The 25,742-nt window shown below is 54.7% G+C and overlaps 1 protein-coding gene across 2 annotated transcripts in view; it reads right to left on the bottom strand.

Annotated features, from left to right (window-relative positions):
- Positions 1–1,709: 1,709 nt before the first annotated feature.
- Positions 1,710–25,742, bottom strand: part of NRF1 (nuclear respiratory factor 1) — a 151,885-nt gene continuing 127,852 nt past the window's right edge. For both annotated transcript variants that reach the window (XM_074975912.1, XM_074975921.1), the window contains exon 13: positions 1,710–2,010. In XM_074975912.1, the coding sequence (XP_074832013.1) occupies positions 1,724–2,010 (287 nt within the window). In that variant the 3' untranslated portion in view covers positions 1,710–1,723. The remainder of the gene's footprint in view (positions 2,011–25,742) is intronic.

Raw genomic sequence — 25,742 nt, 5'->3', positions numbered from 1 at the left:
CTCCAGTTGAGGCCTAATCAGCGCTGAGTACAGCTGAAGAATTAATTGTATTGCATGCCCAGAAGGTTGGAAAGTCAATCACTCCTAAGTTAGGAAATGCTACACCAAGGTCGCTCATGCAACAACACAATAACAGAGGCTCTAATTTAATAAGTGACTTATCTTTGTATGCTGAATGGACCATGGGTCATCTACACGTGTCTCCCACTTCACTCGGTCTCAAGACAAACCTTCTAGCTGACTCCAGGAGTACCCCAGTTGTCCTTCAGTCTTGGTAGATCTTCTCCACGTTGTCCAAGGTCTTCCTCTTTTGCGTTTCCTTGTGAGCTCAATGTGAGAGCTTGACAGATTATGCTGGATGATGGTTTTTCTAAAAGAGTGGCCCAGCTCTTCCCACTACAGGCTGCTTTTCCCACAGAGCCTTGGCTTCATTCAGTGCCCAGGATGGCCAGTCCTCCCAGAACACGCTGCTCTTTGGTGTTTTGTTTTCTCTTCATTGTTTCATGTTCAGGCCTGTGCTTTGTTCACTGTATGCTGGTCCTGCCCAGCCCTGAAGACCAAATTCTTCATTTTCTTATGGGCTTGTTGCTAGTGCGTATCACCTGTAGTACTGGAACGAGTCATAGGCATTTCATGTGTTTCTTTTCACTGCACCTCTGTGAAATGAGGGGGAACTATTACCTCCATTATGGAGGTGGGGAACCGACGCTCAGTGGCCATTTCTACACAGGCCACTGTCTCCGAAAGTGGCATGGTAATACACGGCCCGAAATATGCTAATGAGGCGCAGATGCAAATTCCCCACGCCTCATTAGCATACGGTCACGTGATTTGGAGTCCGGAAGACCGTTCTTCCGGACTCCAAAACGCCATGTAGAAGCGCGGCCCCGGGGGAGCTTCCGGAAGGAAGTCCTTCTTTCAGGGGCCCCCTTCTTCCCAAAGAAGGCTTATTCTTCCCAAAGAAGGCTTCCCAAAGTCACTTATTATTCTTCTTCCCAAAGAAGGGGGCCCCTGGAAGAAGGACTTCCTTCCGGAAGCTCCCCCGGGGCCGCGCTTCTACATGGCGTTTTGGAGTCCGGAAGAACGGTCTTCCGGACTCCAAATCACGTGACCGCATGCTAATGAGGCGTGGGGAATTTGCATCTGCGCCTCATTAGCATATTTCGGGCCGTGTATTACCATGCCACTTTCAGAGACAGTGGACTGTGTAGAAACGGCCAGTGAGAATAAGGGACCCACTATCCCATTATATACACAAGAACTAGAGGAAACCATCTGAAATTAATGGGTAGCGGGTTTAAAACAAATAAAAGAAAGTTCTTCTTCACTCAGCGCATAGTTAACCTGTGGAACTCCTTGCTAGAGGAGACTGTGACAGCTGGGACTATAACAGAATTTAAGAAAGAGCTAGATGAATTCATGGAGGGTAGGTCCATAGAAAGCTATTAGCCAAGGGTAGGAATGGTGTCAGAGGCAGTCCACCCCTTCTGGGGCATCTGGCACTGGCCACTGCCAGCAGACAGGCTACTGGGCTGGATGGACCTTTGATCTGACCCAGTATGGCCGTTCTTATGTTCTTATTCATTTGAGGTGCCAGGTCTGAAGAGCTGTTTTTTTTTTCAGACTACTCAGCATTAAACAGCATGTTCTCAATTCACAGCTCAGCCCCCATTGTCTTTAGCACAGCAGTGACTGTTTGTCCCTTCTGCAAACCAGACCCCAGCTATCCCAAGTCAGTCACCCTGAAAATGAGACACGCAGTTTGTGATCGCCTGTGACAAAGATGGAGTAAGTGACATGCCCAGCAATACAGAGGAATGCAGTGGCAGAGGCAGGGCTGGAATCCAATTCTCCATGAGATCCTCTTTTCTTTTCCTGCAGTCTTCTGCTTGGTTCCCTGCACCTCTTGCACCTTCACATCAAATGAGGCAGGAGTCCAATGGACAAAAATCTCCTTCCCTACACAGCTCTGCTTCATCCCCAATCTGTGCACAGGAGGAGGCAGGAGTCCTGTAACAAAAACAGCACATGATCACATAAGTAAAGACTGTCACAATCTACAGGCACAAGGCAGCTTGGGCAAGGTTAATTCTGGGACGTCCTATCTTCTGCGTGTGTCACTTGGTAACCTTCACAACAGTCTTCCCTCCTAGCTTTGTGTGTGCAGTTTTCTAGGTTTTGATCAAAAAAACATCTAGGAAAACAGTCAGGTTTGCCACGCGTTGCCCTCAATTGGCGGCACTATAAGGGTGGGAGCCATTAGCGCTCCAGCACAGACCTCTGCCGTTTGAGCTGAAAGGGTAACTGACAGCAGCAGTAGTAGGTTGTCATCCACTTGGAGGAGGACGTGGCACTTAGACAAGGTCTCCACTAGACAGTAAAGGCGATTGTAGATACTCAGTTCTTGCTGCAGCAATTGCGTACCTGGAATTGACTTAGCTGTAATCGACTAACCTGGCCGTCCACGCAGAGGGAGGTGGACGGGAGAAAATCTACCACCGACCTCCCCACAATATCCCAGTCTCCTAGTCCAGACAGTCCCGACATCCAGCCCCTCTCTTTCCACCTCTGCCAGTTTCTAGTCTGTTTTATACCCCACCCCCACTTATCCCAAGCTGCCCCCCACTTGGCAGGTCTGATGCTTGTCCCCTCGGCACATGAATCAAGCGGCTTTCTCCTCCAGGCAAACGCAAGGGAAGTCCTGGCCCGGAGCACGCCCAGTGAGCATGCAATCTTCAGAGACTGCAGAGGCTAAAATGTAAGCACTCTCCACGGAGCAAGTGCAAACAGCAACGTGTCAAATGCTAGTAACTTTACCACATTTGAGCAGATGTGCCTGGGGCTGGCAAAAGGCACTTCCCTAATGCAAAGGCCACTCTCCTGCCGAATCACAATGCCTGCTCCAGAACGTGGGGCCTGGGAGTTTTTCCAAAGACAAGGTGGCCAGAATTTTTTTCTTAACCTGGGCAATGCACCCGTCTGTCTCCAGCCGCCTCAAAATGGCAAAACCCGTTTAGCTGAAACTCTGAAAAATTCAGACAGCGAGAATGGAAAACTTCAGCTGAAATTTGGCAAGATTTAGGAGCAGCTGAAGAAAGACGCTTACAGGAAGCGCTGAGAAGCCTTAATCGCCAGAGTTCCGTCAGTCCCACGGAGGACAAATAGATTGAAGGCAGTAACAATGGGCTTGCGTATTCCATGAACAGCTAAATCCACCTGCTAAATTATTCATCGGGAAGTATTAGGTTCGCGTTCTCTCCAAGTCATTTTGACTCAGGCAAAGCAAAACAACTCCTGGTCTGCTGTAAAGATATGAAGCCCCCCGTTGGAAACAGTTGGCCAATATCTGCATTTCTGCGTCCTTGATTTCAGCAAGTGCCACTTCCGTTATGAAAGCCTAGGCAAAGAGACGGCCTTCCAAGGTGTGATGCACCTAGTGTATGTTAGCATTTAATTATTTGAACGATCGGTAATTAAACATTTGGAAGGAAATAGTGAGAGAGGCACCAGACACCAACGGGCGCTGAGCCCACGGTTACTGATGATGATGATGATAATGGTGAATTAAACATTGCTCCAAGTCGCTTGTGGCAGGGACACATTCGGACTCCTGTTTAAAGCATTTCTGTTAGCAACAAAAATGGTTCTCTTCGGGAAGGCCAGTCTCTGAGAGCTGGCAAGCCACACCTCTTCGTCCATTGCAAACTCAGCAGCTCCATGCAAATTTCCTCCACCGGCCCTTCTACCCTGTTTGTTCCCAGGCTGTCCCAACAATCCGATCACAATAAGGACCTGCAAGTGTATGGAGTCTCCATTGAAGTCCAGGAAGTTCTCTTCTAATGGGATCACCCCTCATAGTTGAAAGCAAGAGACGCTTTAAGGGTCTCCTGCAGGCTGAGGGCTCCAGATCTCCTGCGCGATGACATCTGGCGAAAGGTCAGTGAATTAACGTCTTCTGTCCATTTGCTTATTTGATAACAGAGTTTACTTTCCCGCATCATCTTTCTCTCCCTCCACCCCCCACTGCTTTTCCAAGCTGCTCACCACTTTACGGCTCATATCCTTGATGCAGAGGAAATTGGATCAATCCCCATAGATCTTCTTGTCATATTTTCCCCGAGAGCTTGGCTGCATAGTGCTCTATATTAGGCTTGCTGACGACAGACAATGGAACCGCAGAGCTGTGAACCAAGTGCTTAATGGATGCCTTGATGGCTTCAGATGTGCTGAGATGGCTCCTTAGAGCATTCGGCCGGCATCGTCCAGGAAAGGTTTCTTCTATTTAGTTTTAATATAGAGAGATGTATATCCAATGTGGCTCCTAGTTTATGGGCTGCTGGAGGCTTCCCTTTGAGAAGATCATCCCATTCCCCACGGACTTTGCCAAGAACCCAGCCAGGTCTTTCACCAGGGAATTGTTCTTTGTGTTACAGGAACAAGCAGAGTCTTCTACTGAAATCAGGACCCCTAGGGGCTGTGCCCACATCTCGTTAGTGATGGTCCCTGCCCTGGAGAGTTCAGTCCTGCGACACATTCTGCCAGCAGCCCATGGAGTCCATGGAGATCCTCCCTGGAGTTGAACTGCAGAGCCCCAATGGACAAGGTATGTATGGGTGGGAAGAAGCAGCCACACTTCACTGATGGAGAACCCAGGCAGACCAAGGCCTGGAGGTGCAGGCTGTCCTGCATTTCAGCTGTCCACCAATGTCACACAGCCAGCTCAGCCGAGGGAGATCCAGGACCCTGTCGTATCAAAGGGAAGTGCCCTGAGCTGAAACGAGTTGTGCTCTCTCCTGTACTGGCTGCTGTTTATATTTCTGTGCCTTATAGGAGAACGTTTGCAGAGTGGAACCATGTGCCTTACCCTGAAAGGCAATTCCATGTCATGCCTTGCAGCCAGGAGGTGAGTCCCTGCATCAGGACCTAGCTAGGACCAGAATCCAAGAGTCTAACAGGCAACCCTCGCTGCGTGGTTACCTTCCAATCTACAGAGCCAGCCACTCAGCCTGTAACCACTCTGCCATTCTCCGCTCCCAGAGCCAGGAATAGAACCCAGGTATCCTGAACAGGGCTCTGGAATGAAGGCAGCCACAGCTTGGAGCACACAGCTTCCACCAAACGTGGGTTTTCAGTGATTGTCAGCACCCTGACTACAAAAACACTGGCAGTTCTCTGCCGGAACTCCATTGCCCTCCTGCAACGCAAACAAGAAGCCCCATGGCACTTTAAAGACTAACACATTTACTGGGGTGTTAGGACATAAGCTTTTGTGAGCAATAGCTCACTTACACAGATGCTAAGAAAACAAGGCCGGGATACAGAGATGGGCGTGTGACATCCATGCTAATTCAATCCGAGTGGACGTAGCTCATCTCCAGCAGCAAGGAGAGCTCCTGAATGGGAAATGACCAAGTGCAATGGGAGAACCACTCCATGTTTCTATTGCAACTTTGTTTCGGGGGTGCAATTTGCCTCTGAATCCCAGCTCAGCAGTTTCACGTTGCAGTCTGCGTTTGACAGGATTTTTTTTTTCTTTTGCTGGAGAGAGGCAGCTTGCAAATCAGAAGCTGTGTGTCCGGGGAGGATGAAGTGCAGCCCTACTGGGTTTTGTATGTTGCCAGTCTTAATGTCTGATTTGTGTCCATTTATTATGTTGCATAGACACAGTCCGGTTTGTCTGACGGCCACGGCAGAAGGGCATTGCTGGTACATGATGGCGTACGGTACGTTAGTGGATGAGCCTTTGGTGGTGTGGCCGATGCGGTTAGATTCTGTGTGCCCCTGTTCTCGGATCAGCTCCTGGTAGCGGTCGTGCTGCCTGGAGTCATGTGCTACCTTAGGGTCACCCATGGCAGACCGGGCAAGAGAGAGGCACTGGACAAAGCATGAGCCAAGATGCCCTCAAGGGCGAGGATAGCCCACATCAGCCACCTGAGGGTCCACACCTCCTGTGGAAGATGATCAAACTTGGCAACGAGTGATCACCATCATCATCATAGATTCTGTGATGAGGTCACCAGCAGCACCAACAGTCACCGAGGGCATGGTGGGAGGGGCCCTGGTTCCCTGCGCTCTGGAAGGGGCGGGACCAAGAGCAGAAGGGGCGGAGCTTAGGGTAATCAGCCCTGCCTCCTGACCGCACGCGGAGGGCCAGCACTGCACGCCAGTGTTTCAAAGGGTCCCTGGGGCCACTGTCCCCTTTGTCCCTCCCTCACCGCTGCCCCATCAGCAGGCCTGGGTGTCACTAGGGTAGATGGGTGGGTGGAGTCGGCAGTGGGGCTTGTCACAGGGATTGGTTCCTGGATTAACGTTTCTGTCGCAGGATGTGAAGTTGGAGGTATTTGTTCCAGATCGGGGGTCTGTTAGCGAGGACTGGCCTGGCTCCCAGGGTCTGTGGGACGATGGATAGGTTGTAGGTCCTTGATGATGTGTAGGAGAGGTTTTACCTGGGGGCTGTAGGTAATGGCCAGTGGCATTCTGTTGCTTTCTTTGCTGTGTCCTGTAGTAGGTGACTTCTGGGTACTCACCTGGCTTTATCAAGCTTTCTTCATGTCTCTGGGGGGGTATCGAAGATTTAACGAAGCTTGACAGAGCTTCTATGGGTGCTTTGTCGCTGTCAGAGGGAGCAGGGCAAATGCAGTTGTTTTTCTTGGGTTGGCTGTGGACAATGGATCATATGATGTGTCTTGGACGGAAGTCGGTGGCTTGTAAGTAAGCCGAGTGGTCAGTCATAGAGGGGCATGTATGTGACCCTCGTTTATTTGTACTGTAGTGACTAGGAATTGAATCTCCCAGGTGGATTAGTCCAGGTTGAGACCGAGAGTTGAGGTGGAAATTCTTCCAGGACCTCCTTTCCAGGAGTCCAGATGATGATGATGTCAACGTACCAAAAGGAGAGGGATGGGAGCTAAGGAAGTGTTGTTCTAAGTCAGCTCTAAAAAGGTTGGCTTATGGTGGGGCCATGCCAGTATTGATGGCAGAGCCTCTGACTTGAAGGTATAAATTGTCCCCACATCTGAAATGGTGGGGGAGAACTTTAACCTCCAAGGAAACACAGTTTGTGAATTGCAAGTTACCATTCTCAGGCCAAAAAAAAAAAAAAAAGCTTCAAAACCAGACTGCAACGAGAAACTGCTGAGCTGGAATTCAGGTGCAAATTGGATATCCTGAAATAAGGCTGAAACAGAAACACGGAGTCACTCTCACATAACAACACGAAGTCCTGTGGCACCTCATAGAATAACGGATATTTTGGTGCATAAGCTTTGGTGGGCAAAGACCCACTTTGTCAGATGCAGCGGGTCTTTGCCCACGAAAGCTTATGCTCCAAAATGTGTTCGTCTATAAGGTGCCACAGGGCTTCTTGTTGTTCTCAAACATACAGGCTAACACGGCTCCTCCTCTGATCCTTGTCACTTGAACAATAAGTAATTTTCCATTCAGGTATTCTCAGCTTCTCCGCACTGTTGGAGGGGGGGTTTATTTGGGAAAGAGCAGGCTGAGCGGGAACATGATGGCAGATGCCAAAAACCTAAAAGGGTGTTACAAGGAGGAGGGAGAAAAATTATTTTCCTTGGCTTGTGAGCGTAGCATAAGTGGGTTTAAACTATAGCAAGGGAGGTTGAGGTTGGAAATTAGGAAAAACTTCCAGGGTTTAACCACCCTGACAGGTAGAAATAAATTGCCTAGGGAGGCTGTAGTATCTCCATCACTTGGAGATACTTAACGAGCAGGTTCGACAGCCATTTATCAGGGATGGTCTAGAGGCTGGTGCTTGGTCCTGCTGTGAGGGTGGGGAACTGGACTTGGTGACCTCTTGAGGTCCCTTCCAGGTCTCATGTTTCTTGATTCTATGAGCCATATCCACTCGGGTTAGCACTGATGTCCCACCGTCAGCTCTGCAGCCCTTTTTCTTGTCTTTTCCCTTCAGCAGGCCAGGTGGTGAGCTACAGCTCACAAAAGCCTGCACCCTAACGAATGTTTTAGTCTTTAACATGCCACCAGCCTCCTTGTTATTTCTGCTGCAAGAGGCTAACACGGCGACTGATTCTTCCCCCAGCACAGCACACAGGCAAACTCCCTCATCAGGCGATCAATTACTTCTGCGCACCATCTGTGCTGAAGGGTCACGGTCAGGTCTGGCCCATGACCTGGGGTGCAGCCTTATGGATGCAAGTGGCGGGGCGGGGGAAAACAAAAACTGATTTCCCTTTTAAGGGTGCCATTAATTCACAGCAATGGGGCGCCAAAGCAAAGCACAGGGGTGCCACCTTGCCAGCATCTGGCTTCAGTCACTGGCAATAGCTGCAGGCTGACAGGCACAGCCCAAGAAACCAAGTGTCTTGGCCAAGGTCGTTAAACAAGGCTGGGCCGGGCCCTGAGTGAGCCTGGGGCAGGCTTCATGGTGCTCTGCAATTCAAGCATTCACCTAAATAAAAAAGGGCATTTTGCACCTGCAGGCCTGAATTAATCCTTCGTAGGAAGCTAGGGAGATGCTAAAATGGCTGTCTATGCACAACACAGGGGGTCAGGCTCACTCAGTGGTCCAGGCTGCATTTTGGTCTTTATTACGGTGCACGGGGTGCCACAACAAAATTAAGCCTATCGAGGACCTACCAATCCCTCTTGCATGTAATATGAATTTTGTACAACTGTTCAAGCCCCTATAAGGTGCCTCGTGTAATTTTTGCTGCACTCAGTGGGGCTGGGGGGGGGGGCGGGGCGGGGCCGGGGTTGCATCCTGCAGCAGTGAGTTCCACAGGGCATGTATGGGGTTTTCCTTTGACCCCCGCCCACCCGCTTCGAAAGTAGGACCTGCTACTTTCTCCGTCATGCTGCACAGTTGTAACCGGCCCCGTCAAAACTCTGCTCATCAGTCTCCCTTCCAGGCTGGCCTTTGCTGGCCCTCATCCTGGCTCTGGTCACCACCATGTGGCGGCCCCAGCTATGGATGACAGTGCCACTTTCTTTTTCCCTTCCTGCATCCTACTGCATTTGGGTTTTTTTAAAACTGTTACTTCACTTCCAGGACCCCCCTGCTTTGGTCTCCCCCTTTCCAAGAGTCGGAACCCACCAGCTTTTATGGGGACCTTTAGAACAAATCAGTGGTCATATAAGAAGGTCACCTTTGTCACCACACTGCCAGTCAGTGCCATGCTAACAGCAAGGGTAACACTAGCAGCCCTGTGCGCCCAGCTCTGGGTCGCGTAGCTCCCCACCAGCGCTAAAGGTGAATCTCTGTTGGCGATATGTCGTCTATGACACACTGTCAAGCAATTCTGGTTCCGTCCAGCAGGAGGCAGTGGTGGGCAGACATAGGCCAGCTCTCCCGCCCTCAGTCCCATGCACATTGCATTGTCAAGCACAAGGAAATTCCATCCGCTACCCGGTTGCCTCATTGCCCAATATATCGGATCCTTCCCACCGCCCCCACCCCTTCAAGAGACATCTCTGTTGCTGTCTTCCACAGGAGCAGCTGCCCCACGAGGCAGAGGGGCTGCACCCATTCTACAGATGTTACACCAGGTGAGTGGCAGAGCTGGGGCTGGCATCTAGGCAGCTCAGGTCTTGGGGCCCTTCCACCAATCTCAGGCCTATTTCTTCCAGAATCTTTCCGGTCCACCTCCCTCGCTGAGATTTCTTGTTGCAAGTGAAGCCAAGTCCCTGTTGGGGGTGGGGGGAGGTGAAATAACCATGGGCCACTGAGCGAAAGGGCCGGAAGATCTGCTCCATGGAGCTACAGCCGGCCTGGCCCTGATGCCTGCAGAGGGTCACACCCCGCCTGGCCTCGCCGCTCCATCACTCCTGCTGCCCGGGGCTGCCGGCGTGGGCTCTCTGGCTGTCTTTGGCAATGGTAGAACTCACACTGGTGAGGTAGCAGGATCCGGTGGTTCTAGGGTTGCCAACTACGGCCTGAGGGTACAGACAGCAACACCAGGACCACACACCCGGCTCTCGGCAACGGGCCACCTGGAACTGGTGGGGCCCAGGAGCTCACCCTCCCCACAGCCCCACCGCAGGAGGTGGCTCACTCCGCCAGTGGCTGCGGGACGGTGCGGGAGGAAGTGAGGTGACAGCTCCCCTGCACGTCCTTGGCCACAGAGCTCCTGGTCTTCGCTCCTGCTCTGCGTCGCCTCTTCTGCTGCCTGGATTGACCAGGGCTGGGAGGGGTTAACCCCAGGCCTCCTGCCACCAGAGAGCAGTGTCCTCTCCTGCCGTAGCCTGCAGCTCTCCGAAGGGGACATGCAACGCCCAGCTCCTGCTGGCATGGGCATAAAGAGCCCTGCAGCCAGTAGGGTCCAGCCCAGGTGAGTAAGGCACCTCCCTGGCTGAACCCTCTCCCCCCCCCCCGCCGGGTACGTACCCTACACAACTCTCAATGTGCACTAGAACCAGGGTGACCCCCCACAGCAACGCCTGAAGGGCCAGATGCCAGGGTTCTCCAGCAGCGTAGCGTGCAGCAGAGCCAAAGGCAGGACGTGGTCGTAGCAAAGGCTTCCGGCCCCAGGCTGCTGGAGGCCGGCAGAGCCCGAGGGGTCTCTCTGGCCCCCCCAGCTGAGTAACGCAGCCTGTGCAGCCCAGAGACACCCCGTAGGCTCTCCCTCGGTCCTGGCCTCGATGCTGCAGTCGGGGAAGGAGTTGGCGCTGCTGCCAGGAGTAACTCAGCTGACTGATGCAGGAGGAGATGTGGGTCTGTGGGAGGCTGTGTTGCGGGGGGCATTGGGGTTCTCAGTCACAGCAGCCTCTCCCTGGGAGGTATGTCACAGAGTGGTGGGTCCCCAGGCCCTGGACCCATCCACAGGCAGACGAGACTCTCACTCAGCCAGGAGGACAGGAGGTTAGCAGGCGCCAGGGACACACCGTAGAGCAGACTTCTCAACACAGGGACCAGCAGCTGGCAGTACAATCCATGTGGGAGAGAGGGGCCCCCCGAGCCGGGCCCCGGCCCCGCTTCCTCCCTCTCCCGCCGGACCAGACTGCCCCACTCCACAGCCCGGTTCCAATCCCAGCCAGCCGGGCCCCTCCGCCCGCCTCTGTCCTGTTCCCTGGAGAAGAAAGGTGTCACCTGGTTGCCTAGGTTACAAAGAGCAGGGAGGGCCTGGCCCACATGAGTCCTCTCAGCGAAGCTCCCCGCCCCACTATGCACGGGTGCTGTGCCCAGGGAAACTGAGGATTGCGGCTGCTGTTTAATATTTGTCGGTTTTATGGGACACTAACGGCGTGAAGGCAACGCAACAGACCTAAAGCCCGGGCTGTGACACTGCACCTGAAACAGACGTCAACCTTCCACCGTCCCCCAGCAGAGACGCCGGAGCCAACCAGTGGGACCCGCCAGGCCTTGACCTGTGCTAGCGCTGAGGGCACAGCTGGGCCTGTGGCGGGCGAACCAGGCCGCCGGCCTCCACTTACTCTAGCGCATGACGCTGCCCTCTCGTGATAGGGCACAGCCGGATACACCCAAGCAGCCCCGGCCTCCTGGCTAGACCCCAGGCATAGCACAGGAGTCCGGCCCCTATCTCATGCCTCCCCGCTGCCCCTAAAGCTGCTCCCCCCCTGCCCCCAGGGAGTGTCCAGTAGCATGCAGGGTCCCTGCACAGGCTGGGCTTGGAGGTGGAGTGTGACCAGGGGTTGCTCCCAGATTGCTACTGAAGCCAGAGCTCGGCAGGGGAAGGCTGACAGGAAGCTGGGCTCCCCCCCACAGCGTCTCGGCGCCCCTGCTCCAGCACCCCCTCAGTACTCCAGGGGACAGGCACATGCCCAGCTGTGGAGCAGCTCCGTGGACCAGGACCCCCCAAGCAGGCCCCCAGCAAGTCCTGCTAAGCCTAGGATGGGGCCCAGCGCCCATCTCCTGCCATGGCTCCAGGTGGGAGCTTTACCTGTGAAGGGCTGGGGAGGGTCTGCGCTCTGAGCGGCTTTCTAAACGCTCCCTGCCTGGCTTCCTAGGTTGCCACTGGCCTCCGCTCAGCCCCGGCTCTCCGCGATCGCTCACCCATACGAAAGGGAGTTCCGAGCCCCGCCTGTGCAGCCACAGACGCAGGGCAGAGGCCTTGTCCGCGGGGGACTTCTTTAGGCATCGTGCCCACTGACAAGGGAGAGGGTAGGCGCTGCTCTCCAGCCCTGGCTGAGCCCTGTCTGGCTTGTAGCTCAGGGGGTAGAACACAAGGCATTAGCCTGGAAGGCTGCTAGCTCCTTCCCTCCTGCTGATGACCTGGGGCCTTCAGCCATATGCTGGCAAAAGGCTACAGTGTGAAAGAAACGAAGCTGAGGTTCCTCCCCGGGTTTCCCAGTGCTGCCACAGCCCGAGGCTAGGCCCACCCTCTGGGGTTACAGGCTTCCTCTGTTCCAGTGCTCTGGAGTGGGGTGTGGCAGGCCCCTGAGCCGGCAGAAGGAGCTGTTTGGTGCAGCCTGGACTAAGCCCAGGAATTAGGTGGAAGATGCTTTGCCCAGGAATCTCAGGACTATTTTTTTTTTCTTAGAAGGCCCGAGCACAAAAATAGTTGAGGAAAAATTTGGCAGGCTCTTTCCCTAACTGCAGCGCAAAGGTGCTGCCGTGGGGGTGATGAACAGCCTTTCCTGCAAGCTGAGCGCTCGCGTGGCCATCAGGAGCGAGTCAGGTGCTCCCAGATGGGTAGCCGAGCGCCCACCGCACTCAAGGCTGGCAGTATGTGTGTGTGTCTATTGGCGGTGCACATCTGCAAGGGCCTCCGTGCACAGAACAAAATTTATTCCATGCACGGATGGAAAGAATGAGCAGGAAGATTGGTCATGCAGCCCCCCCCCACCCTCCGGGCTCCATGCCACAGGGAAACACAGTGCATGTGAAGCAGACAGTGCACCTGCAAGCCGGCAGGGCCCTGTTTAATTTCACTGTCCCAGGGAAATGTGTGGAAGGGCAAAAGCCAATGCACCCGCAAGGCTGAAAGTTGCATTCAAAATGCCAGAGGATGGGCTCACAACCCGGCATCATTCACGGACTTTCCCCGCTCTGCTAAACCCTGGGCCTGCCCCAGGGGTGGCACCGAAGAGGGTCAGACTGTGCAGCCCCCCTCCCACCCCCTCATTCGGCACTGGAGACGTTGAGAGCACTGGGGTGGTTCTGTCCATCCTGGTGACATTGCCGACGAGCACCCAACGTGCTACGGAATGGAACTGAGGCGATGCAGCTCACTGCAGGGAGGGATGCTGGATAATTCCACACATTCGGCTTCCCTTTCTCCTGGGGACAGCAGCCCCAGCCTGGTCCACGGCTGGAGTAGCTGTGGCAGGTGCACATGGCCGTGCGAACGTGAGAGGCTTTGGTCTTTGCTCTTTACCTCTTCGCCCAAGCCCTGCTGGGTGAGGAAGCCTTTTTGGTGCACCATGAAACAATCAGAGCTTGAGCTGACACGAGGCGCTGAAAGAGCCCTTGGCAACAGAAATGCCCATTGGGCACCATTGGCCAGAGAATCCCAAAATCCTTGGGCTGGAAGAGATCTCAAGATCGTGTCCAACCCCCTGCTGAAAGCAGGCCCAAGCTGGCGAGATAACTTCATGGAGATTAGGTCCATAAAACCGAGTGAGATAAATTCATGGAGGTTAGGTCCGTAGAAGGCTATTAGCCAAGGGTAGGAATGGTGTCCCTGGCCTCTGATTGTCAGAGGCTGGAGATGGATGGCAGGAGACAAATTGCTTGATCATTGTCTTCAGTCCATCTCCTCTGGGGCACCCGGCACAGGCCACTGTCAGCAGACAGGCTACTGAGCCGGATGGACCTTTGGTCTGACCCGGTATGGCCATTCTTCTGTTCTTATGCTCTTAACCCTAACTAAATTGTCCCAGGCAGGACTTTGTTAAGCCGGGACTTAAAAACCTCTAGGGATGGAGATTCCACCACCTCTCTCGGTAATTCATTCCAGTGCTTCACCACCCTCCTGGTGAAAAGCTGTTTCCTAATATCCAGCCTCTTCCACTGCAACTTGAGACCACTGCTCCTTGTTCTGCCCTCCATTGCTACTCTTTAGACCCCCCCTTCAGGAAGTTGAAGGTGGCTATCAAATTGCCCCACACGCTTCTCTTTTGCAAACTAAATAAGCCCAAATCTCTCAGTTTCTCCTTATAGGTCATGTGATCCAGCCCACCGAATTATTTTTGTTGCCCATTTTTGCTGCACCTTCTCCAGTATATCCACATTGTTTCTCTACTGAGGGCCCAGAACTGGATTCAGTACTCCAGATGTGGCCTCACCAGTGCCAAATAGAGGGGGAATAATAACTTCTCTAGATCTTCTACAACTGCTCCTCCCAATGTGCCATCAGCCTTCTTGGTTACAAGGGCGCACTGTTGACTCACATCCAGCCTCTCATCCACTGAAATCCCCAGGTCCTTTTCGGCTGCACTGCTGCTTAGCCAGTCCATCCCCAGCCTGTAACAGTGCCTGGGATCCTTCTGTCCCAAGTGCAGGACTCTGGACTTCTCCTTGTCGAACTTCATCAGATTTCTTTTGGCCCAATCCTCCAATTTGTCTCGGTCACTCTGACCTTATCCCTACGCTCCAATGTATCTACCACTCCCCCCGCATCCCCTCACCCAAATCATTAATAAAGCTGTTGCACAATACCAGCCCTAAAACTGCATTGTCTGCCCTGGGTCTGGGGCAGAGGATGGCTGCCGGACTCAAGTCCTAGCGGAAACTGAGGGATGAGCCCCCTACCCCCCCACCATGAAAGAGTCATGCCACTAGGCATCTGCCCAGCTACCCAGCTTCTAGGTCCTTCACAGTCATTAGTTAATTAATCAGCCCAGCTCAGGACTGGCTGGTCTGACCTACGGCATATCCCTGGCCAGAGAAACTCATCCAGTGAGTCCCACCTCCAGCCCAGCAGTTGGTAGCTGCACTGGCGCATCAGCTTTAGAAAGACGCTCAGGCTTGATACAAGAACTCCAAGTGCAGGAGACTCCGCCATATCCCTTGGGCATTTTGAATCATCAAACACTGGAACTGGAAGGGACCTTGAGAGGTCATCGAGTCCTGTTCACCATCCAGCCCATCCTTGAGAGATGCCCATCCAACCCACTCTGAAATATTGCCAATGATGGAGATTCCACAAGCCCCCCAGGCAATTTATTCCTGTGTTTAGCCACCCTGACCTTTCGGAAGTTTTTCCTCATGTCCAACCAAAACCTCCTCTGCTTTCAATTTAAACCTATTTCTTCTATTTCTAGCTGCAGAAGTCCAGGAGAATGATTTTTCTCCCTCCTCCTTGAAACACATTTCAAAGAGCTTCAGCTTCCAGCCATTGCAACACACCAGGCAGTCCCCCCACACCCCCAGGCCCCACTGCTGGCTGTGTCTCACAGCTTGAGACAGCCTGGGCTACAGGCTCTGGCAGGATTATTATCCCCACGGTGCAGATGAGACCCTGAGGTGCAGGAACAAGGCCCGGAGCTCTTTACTGTTGATGGGAGTCAGTCACCTAAACACCTTAGAAGGTCCCCTGGGTGGGCCACACCCCAGACTCTATTGGCCCTGGACCAGGTGCAAATCAGCATCACTCCATTGAAGTCGGTGCTGATTTACACCAGCTGAGGGGCTGGAGGGTGATGAAATAGCCCAGGCACGTCTCTGACCCAAGATATTTACAAACTAACTCTGTTGTCTTGATTATTTTTCAGTGGCTGGTGGTTTAAATGGCTCCTGTGGCTGCCCTGTGGAGGGCTTGGACAGTTCCTGACCCTCCAGTCGCTAGTGGTGAGCAGGAGGTGTTGCAGGAGGGTAACTTAATAAACATGGGAACGTCCCAATTTCATGGAGTGACCTGATTGCAGCCTACAGCCTGGCTCTGAGTGTGTGTCTGTCCTCCCCATACAAGGGGGATTCCCTCGCCTAATGAAGAAGGAAAAGAGAAAAAAAGAGCTCCCCCACCCCAGATGGCTGGTGTGTGCCATGGAAAATCAGGACGGAGCCCTGTGAAACCTGTAGCAGAGGAAGGCAGAAGTGGGGGTAGATCACACTGAAATGCATTTAATAAAAGAAAAGAACTCCTGACAATTCCCTGTACTTTGACACCATAGTGGGTAAACTACCCAGCAGCAGCCGGCCCATCTTCTCGGGGCTTAGGAGTAGGAGGGAACCAAAGACCTGCTGCATTCCTACCACAAAGCCTCAAAGAAACCAAGAAGAGCTCAATCTGGGGCCCTGCTTTTGCAGCCATCTCTCCACTTCCCTGTTTCTCTGGGGTGAGCTGAATTCCTAGTAAGATGTTCCCAATCACTGCTCTGCAGAAATGCTCAGAAGCCCTCAGTGGTAGCTTGAGGCCTGCTAGGCAAAAGAAGATTCAGCCTTCTCTTGCCCGCGTTCTTCACCAAAAACTTAAACAATCTGCAAAATTGCACAACTGGTATTTGTCAAAATAACATGACATAATCATGCTACTTTCAATTAGTTTGGTAATTTAGTTCAAAATTCCCCCTCAGCAAGCACATCTGTAACAACACACACACACACACAAACTCCCTTCAGGAGTGGAGAATAAAATATATTCCTTTGACAACCCAGTTTGGGTTTCTTTGTGCCCTTGTTTCCCTGTCCCCAGAGCCAAGCTGGCAGGGGCAGACACCCACATCTCTGCCCCACCAGAGCCCAGCTGCCAGACCCCCTTTGTCCAGGTACTGCCTTCCACCCAAGCCTGGTGATCCACAGAAAGAAACAGCTGATGTTCAGTCCCAGGTCGCACAGAGTGTCCTTCTCTCAGGGTATGTAGGGAATTGCAGCTGTCCTGACACCTCAAACTTCTGCCCCCTAAACCCAGTAGTGTCTTCTATGTGCAAGCTGGGCTCTGCCAGGTCCAGCAGCCCTGAATGATGGCTAGCAGCCCTGCAGCCACTTTCTGCTGGGGAAAGAAAAATCTGCCCATACACACAATGTTAATTTCCACAAAATTCTGCATTGCACCATGGTGCCGAATCCCCGCAGGGGTAGAGGATTTCAGGAACTCTTTGTCCTGCAACTATTGACTTTAGTTTCTGGATGAGCTGGGCCAGTGAAGGCCGTGTAACTATAGTCAAGGCGATCGATCTGGAGAAGTATTGATTACAATAAGTATATGTGGCCTTTCTAGACAAACAAACTGGTGCCAAGGTCTGTCAGATAGCTGCACAGAGACTAATGGTTCTGGCAACTGGGGATGCTGAGAGGGGGAGGGTCCTTGTTACATATCTTGCAGCCCATTACTAAGGTCTGAATTTGCCTACCCAGGCCAGCCCACTCTATGGCTTGTTGTGCATGGGACCTGTGCTTGTTTAGACCTTGCAGACTTTGGGGCACAGCTTATTCTAAACATAAGACTGTACAAGCATATTGATCAATGCTACCCATGCCTGACCAAGTCTGATGGGAAGATGACAGAAAACACCATTACCAGTGGTCCCAATTCTACTTAAAGTGGTCCGGCCTGCAGGAATTTTACCAACACAAAGCTGAAATGTCAACTAAGCAATAACTACGTGTTTGGCACAGAATAAATGCACTGCTTGAACTAAGAGGAGGGCACAAACTTTGGTCTAAAAGCTCCCAGCTATTTGGCCCTGTTCAGAAACTGGCAGAAGCTCACAGATCCTACCTAGTGGGGACTCCAGAAGGCCTGGCGCTCCTATTTTGCAACACGCCGAAGAGATGAGCTGGGCATTCCAAGAATATGGTTAGCCAATGAGCCCCTTCCACAAGGAACGCCACTTGCAGCCTCAGCAGAGGCCAAAGTGTGATCTGATAGGCTGAGCAGACCCACTCAAAGAACTCACGGCTCGCTGCAATTGACAAGGGGACAGAGTAGCGGAAATAGTTCTAAGAAATTAGAAATGTATTTTGAGTTGTTTGTATATTTTAACATAAGAGCATCCCAACGCCAGAGGGGAAGGGGCTCCCTGATATTTGGTAGGGACTAGTTCAGTTAATTAATGGCATAAGCTGTATCTGATGTGTAACACATATCACTGGATAACTAACAGCCTCAGGCTGGGATGAGTTACTTATGATGGTTTAGTTGTGCTTTCGAGGGGGTGGGAAGTTTTGACCCACTGTCCTCCTGAGCGTGCTTCCAACCCTATGATTGATATTTCTGCATGGTAAACATTTAAGGGCCATGGAAATGTGGACCTAAAATGTGCTTTATCCACAAGTTGGGGGTGTAATTTCTACCAGACAAAGTCCAAACCCAGGCCTCCAACCAGCTGTCATTAGAGCTGATTGGTAATCACATGTCCAGTGGCCATTGCTTTGCAGCGGAAGGGGCAGAAAAAGATAGACTTGCATTATAGCAAACACCTACGGGGAGTGGGGGAGACACAATCGGAGAACCTCCTTTTCCACCAGATGCCCTGTTTTGTTTCTCACAGCTTGACCTAAGGTTAGTTTGGGGGGTGGCCATCAGAAGCAGCTAGTCCAATGGCTCACTGAATCGTAAACAGGGGAGACAAAGGGCCCCAAGTTACCAATCATGGAAGAAGACAGGATCCGTCCACTTTGGCCTTTGTGAGAGCCCCTGACCAAAGGGCTGGGTCAGCCGTCTGAGTGGAGGGAAGTGCGGTAAGACTCCTCCTTGAATCCAGGCTGTAGTTTTGGTATGTCTTTGTCATGAGAGCTGAGTTTTGGCTGTTTGCAACCCTTTCTAACGTTAGGATTTTAAGTGATACCCAGTAGAAGGATTTTTTTTTTGCTTAATAAACTTCTTTTACTTCCATCTGAGTCCAGTGCTGTGCTTGCATTGAGGTGATTGTGAATGCCAGTAGAAGAGCAGGCAAACCTTATCAGTCTTCTGCCTGCAGAGCCAGCCCCATAGGGCCCAGCTAGTTGGCAGGGCCCCAGGTGGCAGACTGGCAGTGGGGCCTGACTGGGGGGTGGTGGATGCTACAGCTAATCCCTGCTGCCTGCCCCTCCAGGGGTCGCTATCCTAGCTAGGTGAGCTACGCTAGAGGAGACAGGCTGCCACCAGAGTTTTGACCATCATGGCTACCTAACCTAGCTGGTGGCAAGACCCCAGTGCGTCCCTGGAGACAGCTGAACCTACCATGGGAAGACGCGCAGGCAGATCTTCAGCATCTGAAGTGGCTCCCCGGCCAACCCAGTTCCAGTTCCAACTGAGGTGCAAATGGCTCCAAGCGACCCCCCACATGTGAGGCTGTTGATGCCTCTGATCACTCCTCTCCAGCGCTGACAGCGCCGTCTATGCCTCTTCAGCACCGGCTCTGCCCGAATCCCAGCATGTTGCAGACGATGGCTGGTTCCTCAGGGACTGTGCCACCCAGAGCTGCAGGGAGCAAGCGTAAAGCCGCGAGGGGTTCTCCCCGCCCTGCATACAGACAGCCTCCCCAGTGCCTGGGACGATGTGCGTGACCACAGCCGGCCCGGCCCGAGGGCCCTGCTCCCAGGCCTGGGTGCTGGAGGCCAAAGAGCTGACACTGGCATTGCAGACTGGCTGTGTGTCTGCTCTCACGGCTGCTGGCCCAGGAGCTGCAGCGGCATGGGGCTGGGCTGGCCATGTGGTGGAAGGCAAGGCAGCCCCCCTCACAATGCAACCGCACCCTGCCGCCTCACCCAGTCCTAGGTGCAGCACGAAGCCCTCAGGGACAGAGCCCACAGCAGGCTCAGGCTGAGCTGGCTTAGGGGCCACATCCGCCCTGGGACACAAGGGCCCTTAGCAAGGCTACTGCTCGCAGAGCACAGGGTGTGGTGCAGTGGAAGGCGGGGACGGGGTCGGAGCAACGGCTGTGGACCTTGGCTGGACTAGGGCGATGCCCCTGAGTAGCACTGATCAAGGTTGCTAGGGCGCTGATCAGCACTGCCCAGCTGGGGCCAGGGAGGGTGCTCACCCCACACAGCGCTCACCCCCCCAGTACGGCAGCTTCCCCGTGGCAAACAAGCTTGGCGGCTGCAAGCTTTCCAGGTGGTGGTTGATTGGCTGCGCCCGCGTGCTGCAGCTGGGGGCAGGGTGGCACCAGTCAGCTGAGGACCGGCCTGGCAGCCCACGTGAGCTGCACCAAGGCGCTCAAGCGCAGCAGCACCCAAGGGCCCCCGCCCCCCACCACCATCGGGCTGCCAGGCAAAGCCAGGTGGACCCGTTCTCACTGCCTAGGCTGCACCTAAGCGGCGAGCTGGCTGCATTGGTGCAAGAGCACTCAGACCCAGGCAGCCCCTTCACGGAAGGCCAGTGCCAGCATTATTTGGCTTCTGGGAAGTGGGTGGGCCACCCAGTGCTCAGGCCCCTCCCTCTGCCTACTGGGAGGGGCTACTGGGCCCAGGAGCCAACTGATCGCTGGGGACGACTAATGAGAAACCAGAGGCTGGGGTGCAGGTCACAGGTTGAGAGTGAGGGAACCGGAGGGGGACACAGAGCAGAGAACCCGGGACGGTGCCCACTGCTCCGCACAGCCACCTGGGGAGGCAGCGGATGCCACCCAGAGGAACTCTGCCTGAGTGCATGAGACAACAGAGGCGTGGAAAGAGGCCAAACAGTCGCCAAGTGCCTCCCCTCCCCAGCATCCTCCTCCTGGTGGTGTAGATGGCCACTTAGCCAGGGCCAGGAGGAGGTTGACAAGCTGGTCCTGTGACTTTGATAGGCCGTGGATGGGGTGCGCGTAAACAAACAGGCGAGGGAAGAAGTGCAGCCAGAACTCCTGGAGATGGTTCTGGAGGAGCTGGAATAAATCTGCAACCTGGAGCACTCAAGGTAGGCATGCACCAGGTTCTCCCTCACAAAGGAGGCGTCAGGGATGGGGGTGAACTGTGCCAGGTACGTGCCCATGCTACTAGCTCCCTGACGGAGCTGCAAACTGATGTCCCCGGCAGGCCTCAGGACCAGGGTTGAATAGAGGCTGGCCCACCAGGGGAGCAGGAGAACCAACGCCCCCAGCTCAGGTCTCCCAGTGGCTCATTGCCTCAGCTAAAAACTTGCACCGTCCCACGAGGCTGAATTTGGCTAGCGTTCGCCACTAGCCCTGGTAAACATTTTGCATTTGTTGACCTCCCAGGCCAGTTGTGCCCAGAACGCCAGGTCGTCACAGGCGTATTGTGCCCCGTTCTGGGCACCACATTGCAGGAACACATGGAAGAAACTGGAGAGAAGCAGCAAAAACGATTCAAGGTCTAGAAGCCATGAGGTGGGGAGGACGACCGAAAGTGCTGGGTTTGTTTAGTTGGGCAAAGAGAAGACCTAGTGGCGTTCCTAAGAGGTGGCAAGTATCAGAGAGGTAGCTGAGTTTGCCTGTATCTTCAAAAACAAGTCATCTTGTGGCACCTTATAGACTAACTTACTTTGGAGCAGCAGCTTTCGCGGACGAAGACCTGCTACATCTGACGAAGTGGGTCTGTGCCCACGAACGCTTATGCTCCAAAATATCTATTAGTCTATAAGATACCACAGGACTTCTTGTTGTTCCTCAGAGGGTGTCACAAGGAGAAGAGAGACAAATTGTTCTCAACCCCTAAGGTTAGGCCAAGAAGCAATGGGCTTGCAGCACAGCGAGGGTGGTTTGGGTTGGACATGAGAAAAAACTTCCTAACCATCAGGGTGGTCAAACACTGGAATAAATTGCCTAGGGAGGTTGTGGAATCTCCATCCCTGGAGATATTTAAGAACAGGTTAGATAAATGTCTATCAGGGATGATCTAGCCAGCACTTGGTCCTGTCATGGAGGCAGGGGACTGGACTCCATGACCTCCCCAGCTCCCTTCCAGTTCTAGTATTCTGTGATTCTACCATCTCTTACCTAACCGCAGGCCCAGCCAAAGAGCTGACAGCAGCTGACAACGGGGCCCAGCCGGGGTGGTGGATGCAAGCGCAGGGCCGTGAGGGTGCGGGGCCCAAGGCAAGGCCTAGCCTGTGTAGCTCTGGGGGTCAGCAGGTGCGTGCTGCCTGGCAGGGCTCCTAGCCTCAGGCGTGGGAGCGGCCGTAGTGCAATAGCAGGCTGGGCTCGGAAGGCAGGGCAGCAGCTGAAGGAGGCGAGCCAGGGGCTGCTTGGCTTTGCTTAGGGAATGAGTCCCCGGGTGCAGATGCTCAGGGATGATGGTGGCCCCAGCTGCCTCCCACCTGGCTCTCTCCCCTCCCCTGGCAGGAGGGGCACCTCCAGCCCTGAGCTCGCTGGCCCGGGAGCTGCTTGGGTGGCAGAGACTCCTGCTTGTCCTATGCTGCCTCTGAGAGCCAGTCCAAGCCAGGAGGGCCGGCAGCTCCGGGGACATCAGCACGGCCGCGTGGGGGGCATGATTTTGGGTGAGAGGAGACGTGAGGGGTGTGGCCCCTGAGATTCTTTCAGCTGCTGGAGGGCCCTTCTGTGAGGCAGTCCCAGAGCCAAGAGGTTATTGAGCTCTCCTTCCCACCCCACACAGCTGATGGGTGGCTCGGGGGTGGGGGGGCAGAGCCCTGTGCAGGCATAAGCTGACTAAGCAATTGCTTAGCACCCTGAGCAGCTCCAGGGCCCCTATGGCTCGGATGAGTTGGGGTGGGATATTCCTGCTTTGCCCCCCAGGCTGGCGGAGGAAGGCTGCAGGTCAGGCCTGAGGGGCCTCAGCAAAGCTGTGTGCGCGTGAGGACTCCCCCAGCACCGGATTTAGACAACGTTTATGGGAGGGAAAGCTTGGTGGGTTGAGCCTTGGCCTGCTAAACCCAGGGGTGGGAGCTCAATCCTAGAGGGGGTTCTTTAGGGATCTGGGGCCACAAAAACATAAAGAGGGCTGGTGCTTGGCCCTGCCAAGAGGGCAGGGGACTGGACTCAAGGACCTCCTAAGGTCCCTTCCAGCTCTATGAGATGTGTGTCTCTAGGTCTTATATTCACATTGTCACAGGCTCCCTCTTCTCAGCCCTCCAGGGCCAGGTGGAAACACCACCCTCACCTGCCCTGGCTTGGTGCCCATCTCAACCTTCCCCATGGCTGGCCAGGGGGAGGGCCTGCCCCGCCAGTCCCACCTGCTGGGCAGCATTACCTAAGGGGCAGCTTGCCAGAAGCCCCTCCACTTGGAGGCGGGGTGGCTGGTTTCTTGGCGCCCAGAAGCAGCGGGGGGCGGGGGGATTAAATGTTCTGCTCCAGCGTGCGAGAGCTGGGCCCAGCAGGCATCCCTGAGCTTCTTACAGAGACACAATTAGTGAAGATTAAAGCCACGGTGCCGGCCGCTGTTGGGCGGCTATGCAGACAAGCCGCTCCTCAGTGCTGACAGCCCGCAGCAGGCAACAGGCTTATGGGAGCTGGAGGCCAGCGACTTCCCCCCGGAGCCAAGCACGAGCCAGACTCTGCTTCAAATAAAGCATCCCTGGGACCCACCCCACCCGCGCTGTGGGAAGGCCTGGTTGCTCTGCAGCGTGTGGTCCTCCTGGAGCTGCAGGGGCCTGGTGGCCATATCAGTGCTCAGCCGGCTGCCTGCCCCCAGCAGACCTCACCCCTGAAAGCAGCCCTGGCGGAGGAGCGCGCCTCTGGGAGCAGTGAAGCAATGGGCTTGGAGGGGAGCGCAGTGACAGACAGGTTGAGTGTACACAGCCCAGCCAGTGCTGTGTTCTGGGTGCTGCCGAGCTGTGTACGCTGTGCCATGGGCACAGGCCGGAGGCTGCACTCATGCGACCACACGGGGCGGAGACAGGACGGGTTGGTGCAAGGTGCACAAGGAGGAGCAGGAGAGGGCCCTGGTCTCTGTTCTTGGGCCCCCCAAGTGTTTAATGAGACAGGGATGAGCCCACTTCAGCTGCGACCTGAACACTCCCGTGCGCCCATCCCACCGGGTGCAACCTGCAAGCCCCACCCCTGCAGTAGCATGGAAGGCGCAGGGTATGGTCTATGGAGGGCAGACTCCCGCGGGGTCCTCACGTCCCTCGTGAGGCCTCACATTAAATCACATCACTGGCAGTGGTCTCCCACCCCGCATTGCATTCTGCTGCCCACGGCCCACGCAGCCAGCACAGAGCAGCGTGGCCTCAGCTACAGGAAAACACAGGGCCCAGCAGCTCCTCGCACATGGGAGTTACCCCAGCTTTGGCCTGGGATGAGGTCCACGAGGTGCAGATTGGACCAGAGGCTCACGGCCGCCATGGGCTTGAGCATCTCATAGCTGTCCCCCTGCCAGGCAGAGAGGCTGGGGCATTGGACAAGTGGCATAAACCTGCATCCCCCTCACCCACTGCTGGAGTGGGACCGGAGGCGGTTGAATGCAGCCGGACAGAGCAGGCCGCTTCCACTGCACCACGTTGGTTTTACTGGAGGTTGCAGCAGCAAAAGCTGCCAGGAGCTCAGAGCGTTCAGGGTGAGCGATTTTTACTGCACCACCGTTTGCAGACCCATTTTCCATGTAGGCTTCTTAGCCAAGCCTGACCTGAGCCTATTTAGAGTCCTAAAGCCAACAGGATCACGCCCACAGCTGCTGAGACAGCGGGAGGCACTTGGTGGGGAAGGAGCAGTCACAGGTTTAGACTTCTGTGATTTAGTGCACTGCAGCGTCCTGGGTGGCTGGGTGCTTGTGCACCACTCACCACTCTGCACTGCGGTGTCCTGAGCACCAGGGTCCCGGTGCACCACTCACCACTCTGCACTGTGGTGTCCTGAGCACCAGGGTCCCGGTGCACCACTCATCACTGCGGTGTGCTGGGCGGCTGGGTCCTGGTGCACCACTCACCACTCTGCACTGCGGTGTCCTGAGCACCAGGGTCCCGGTGCACCACTCATCACTCTGCACTGCGGTGTGCTGGGCGGCTGGGTCCTCGTGCACCACTCACCACTCTGCACTGCGGTGTCCTGAGCACCAGGGTCCCGGTGCACCACTCACCACTCTGCACTGCGGTGTCCTGGGCGGCTGGGTCCTCGTGCACCACTCACCACTGCAGCATATTGAGCAGCAGGGTCCTTGTGCTCCACTCACAATTGTGGTGTCTCAGTGGCTAGTGGAGTCACAGCAAGATGCCCATGGATGGGGCACTGTGACCAGAGATAGCTGGGAGTGGCTGAGCCCAGCCAGGGCCTGAAACAGCCTGGAAGGAAGGCAGGCGGGGGGGAGAGGGCAGGTCATGGGGCACAAAGTGAGCAGCTTTCTCCCTCTCTGGAGTGGTTTCCATGCTCCAAGGCGACTGGCAGACATTGGGGGTGGCCCTCTAGCTGGCCAGCGCCTCTGGGTCCCAGTAACCTCCCGGCTGTCTCTCTAACGGCTTCGGCTTTTCATCCCCCAAGCGGCTGGCGACTGAACCCCTCCAGCAACAGCGACAAAGCCTGGCATATTGCTTTGCACGTGGGCTTCTCCTGTGCTCGCTGCCGGGGACAGTGCAGTCAGGTTGCACAAAGCTCTGGCAAGTCGGGGGGGTTGGTTAGGGCCGGGCAGGTAACATCTTTATAGAATAGCCAGTCAGCTCCTGTGCTTTATCCAGTGCAGTGAGTCACGGGAGAGAGGTCAGCAGAAAAATCATGCAAGCGTAACTCACGCTAAGAAAGCTTTGTCGCCCCGGGTGGCAGGCCCACGTCGGAGAAGATTCTCCTGCAAGCAGCTGTGATGAAATGGGATGTGTGAGGGTTTGAGCCCCCTGGGTAGGTTGCATCTCCTACTGTCCTGTAGCAACTGGCGGTGGGTGCCTCAGTTGCCCTCAGCACAGCATGGCTGTGTACTGGTGAGGGGAATTTTGGTATGATGACTTCTTACATGTAGGGAATGGCCCTCCGTGGCCTTTGGAACCTAGGCAGCCAGGTGACACCTTTCTTCCTGGGGAAACAGGACAGAGGAAGGGAGGAGGGGCCTGGCTGGCTCAAAC

This window comes from Carettochelys insculpta, chromosome 1 (genome assembly GCF_033958435.1).
Source record: "Carettochelys insculpta isolate YL-2023 chromosome 1, ASM3395843v1, whole genome shotgun sequence".
In the NCBI taxonomy this organism is placed as follows: Eukaryota; Metazoa; Chordata; order Testudines; family Carettochelyidae; genus Carettochelys; species Carettochelys insculpta.
Note: the sequence above shows the minus strand (reverse complement) of the source record. Positions and strands in the feature narration are given on the sequence as shown.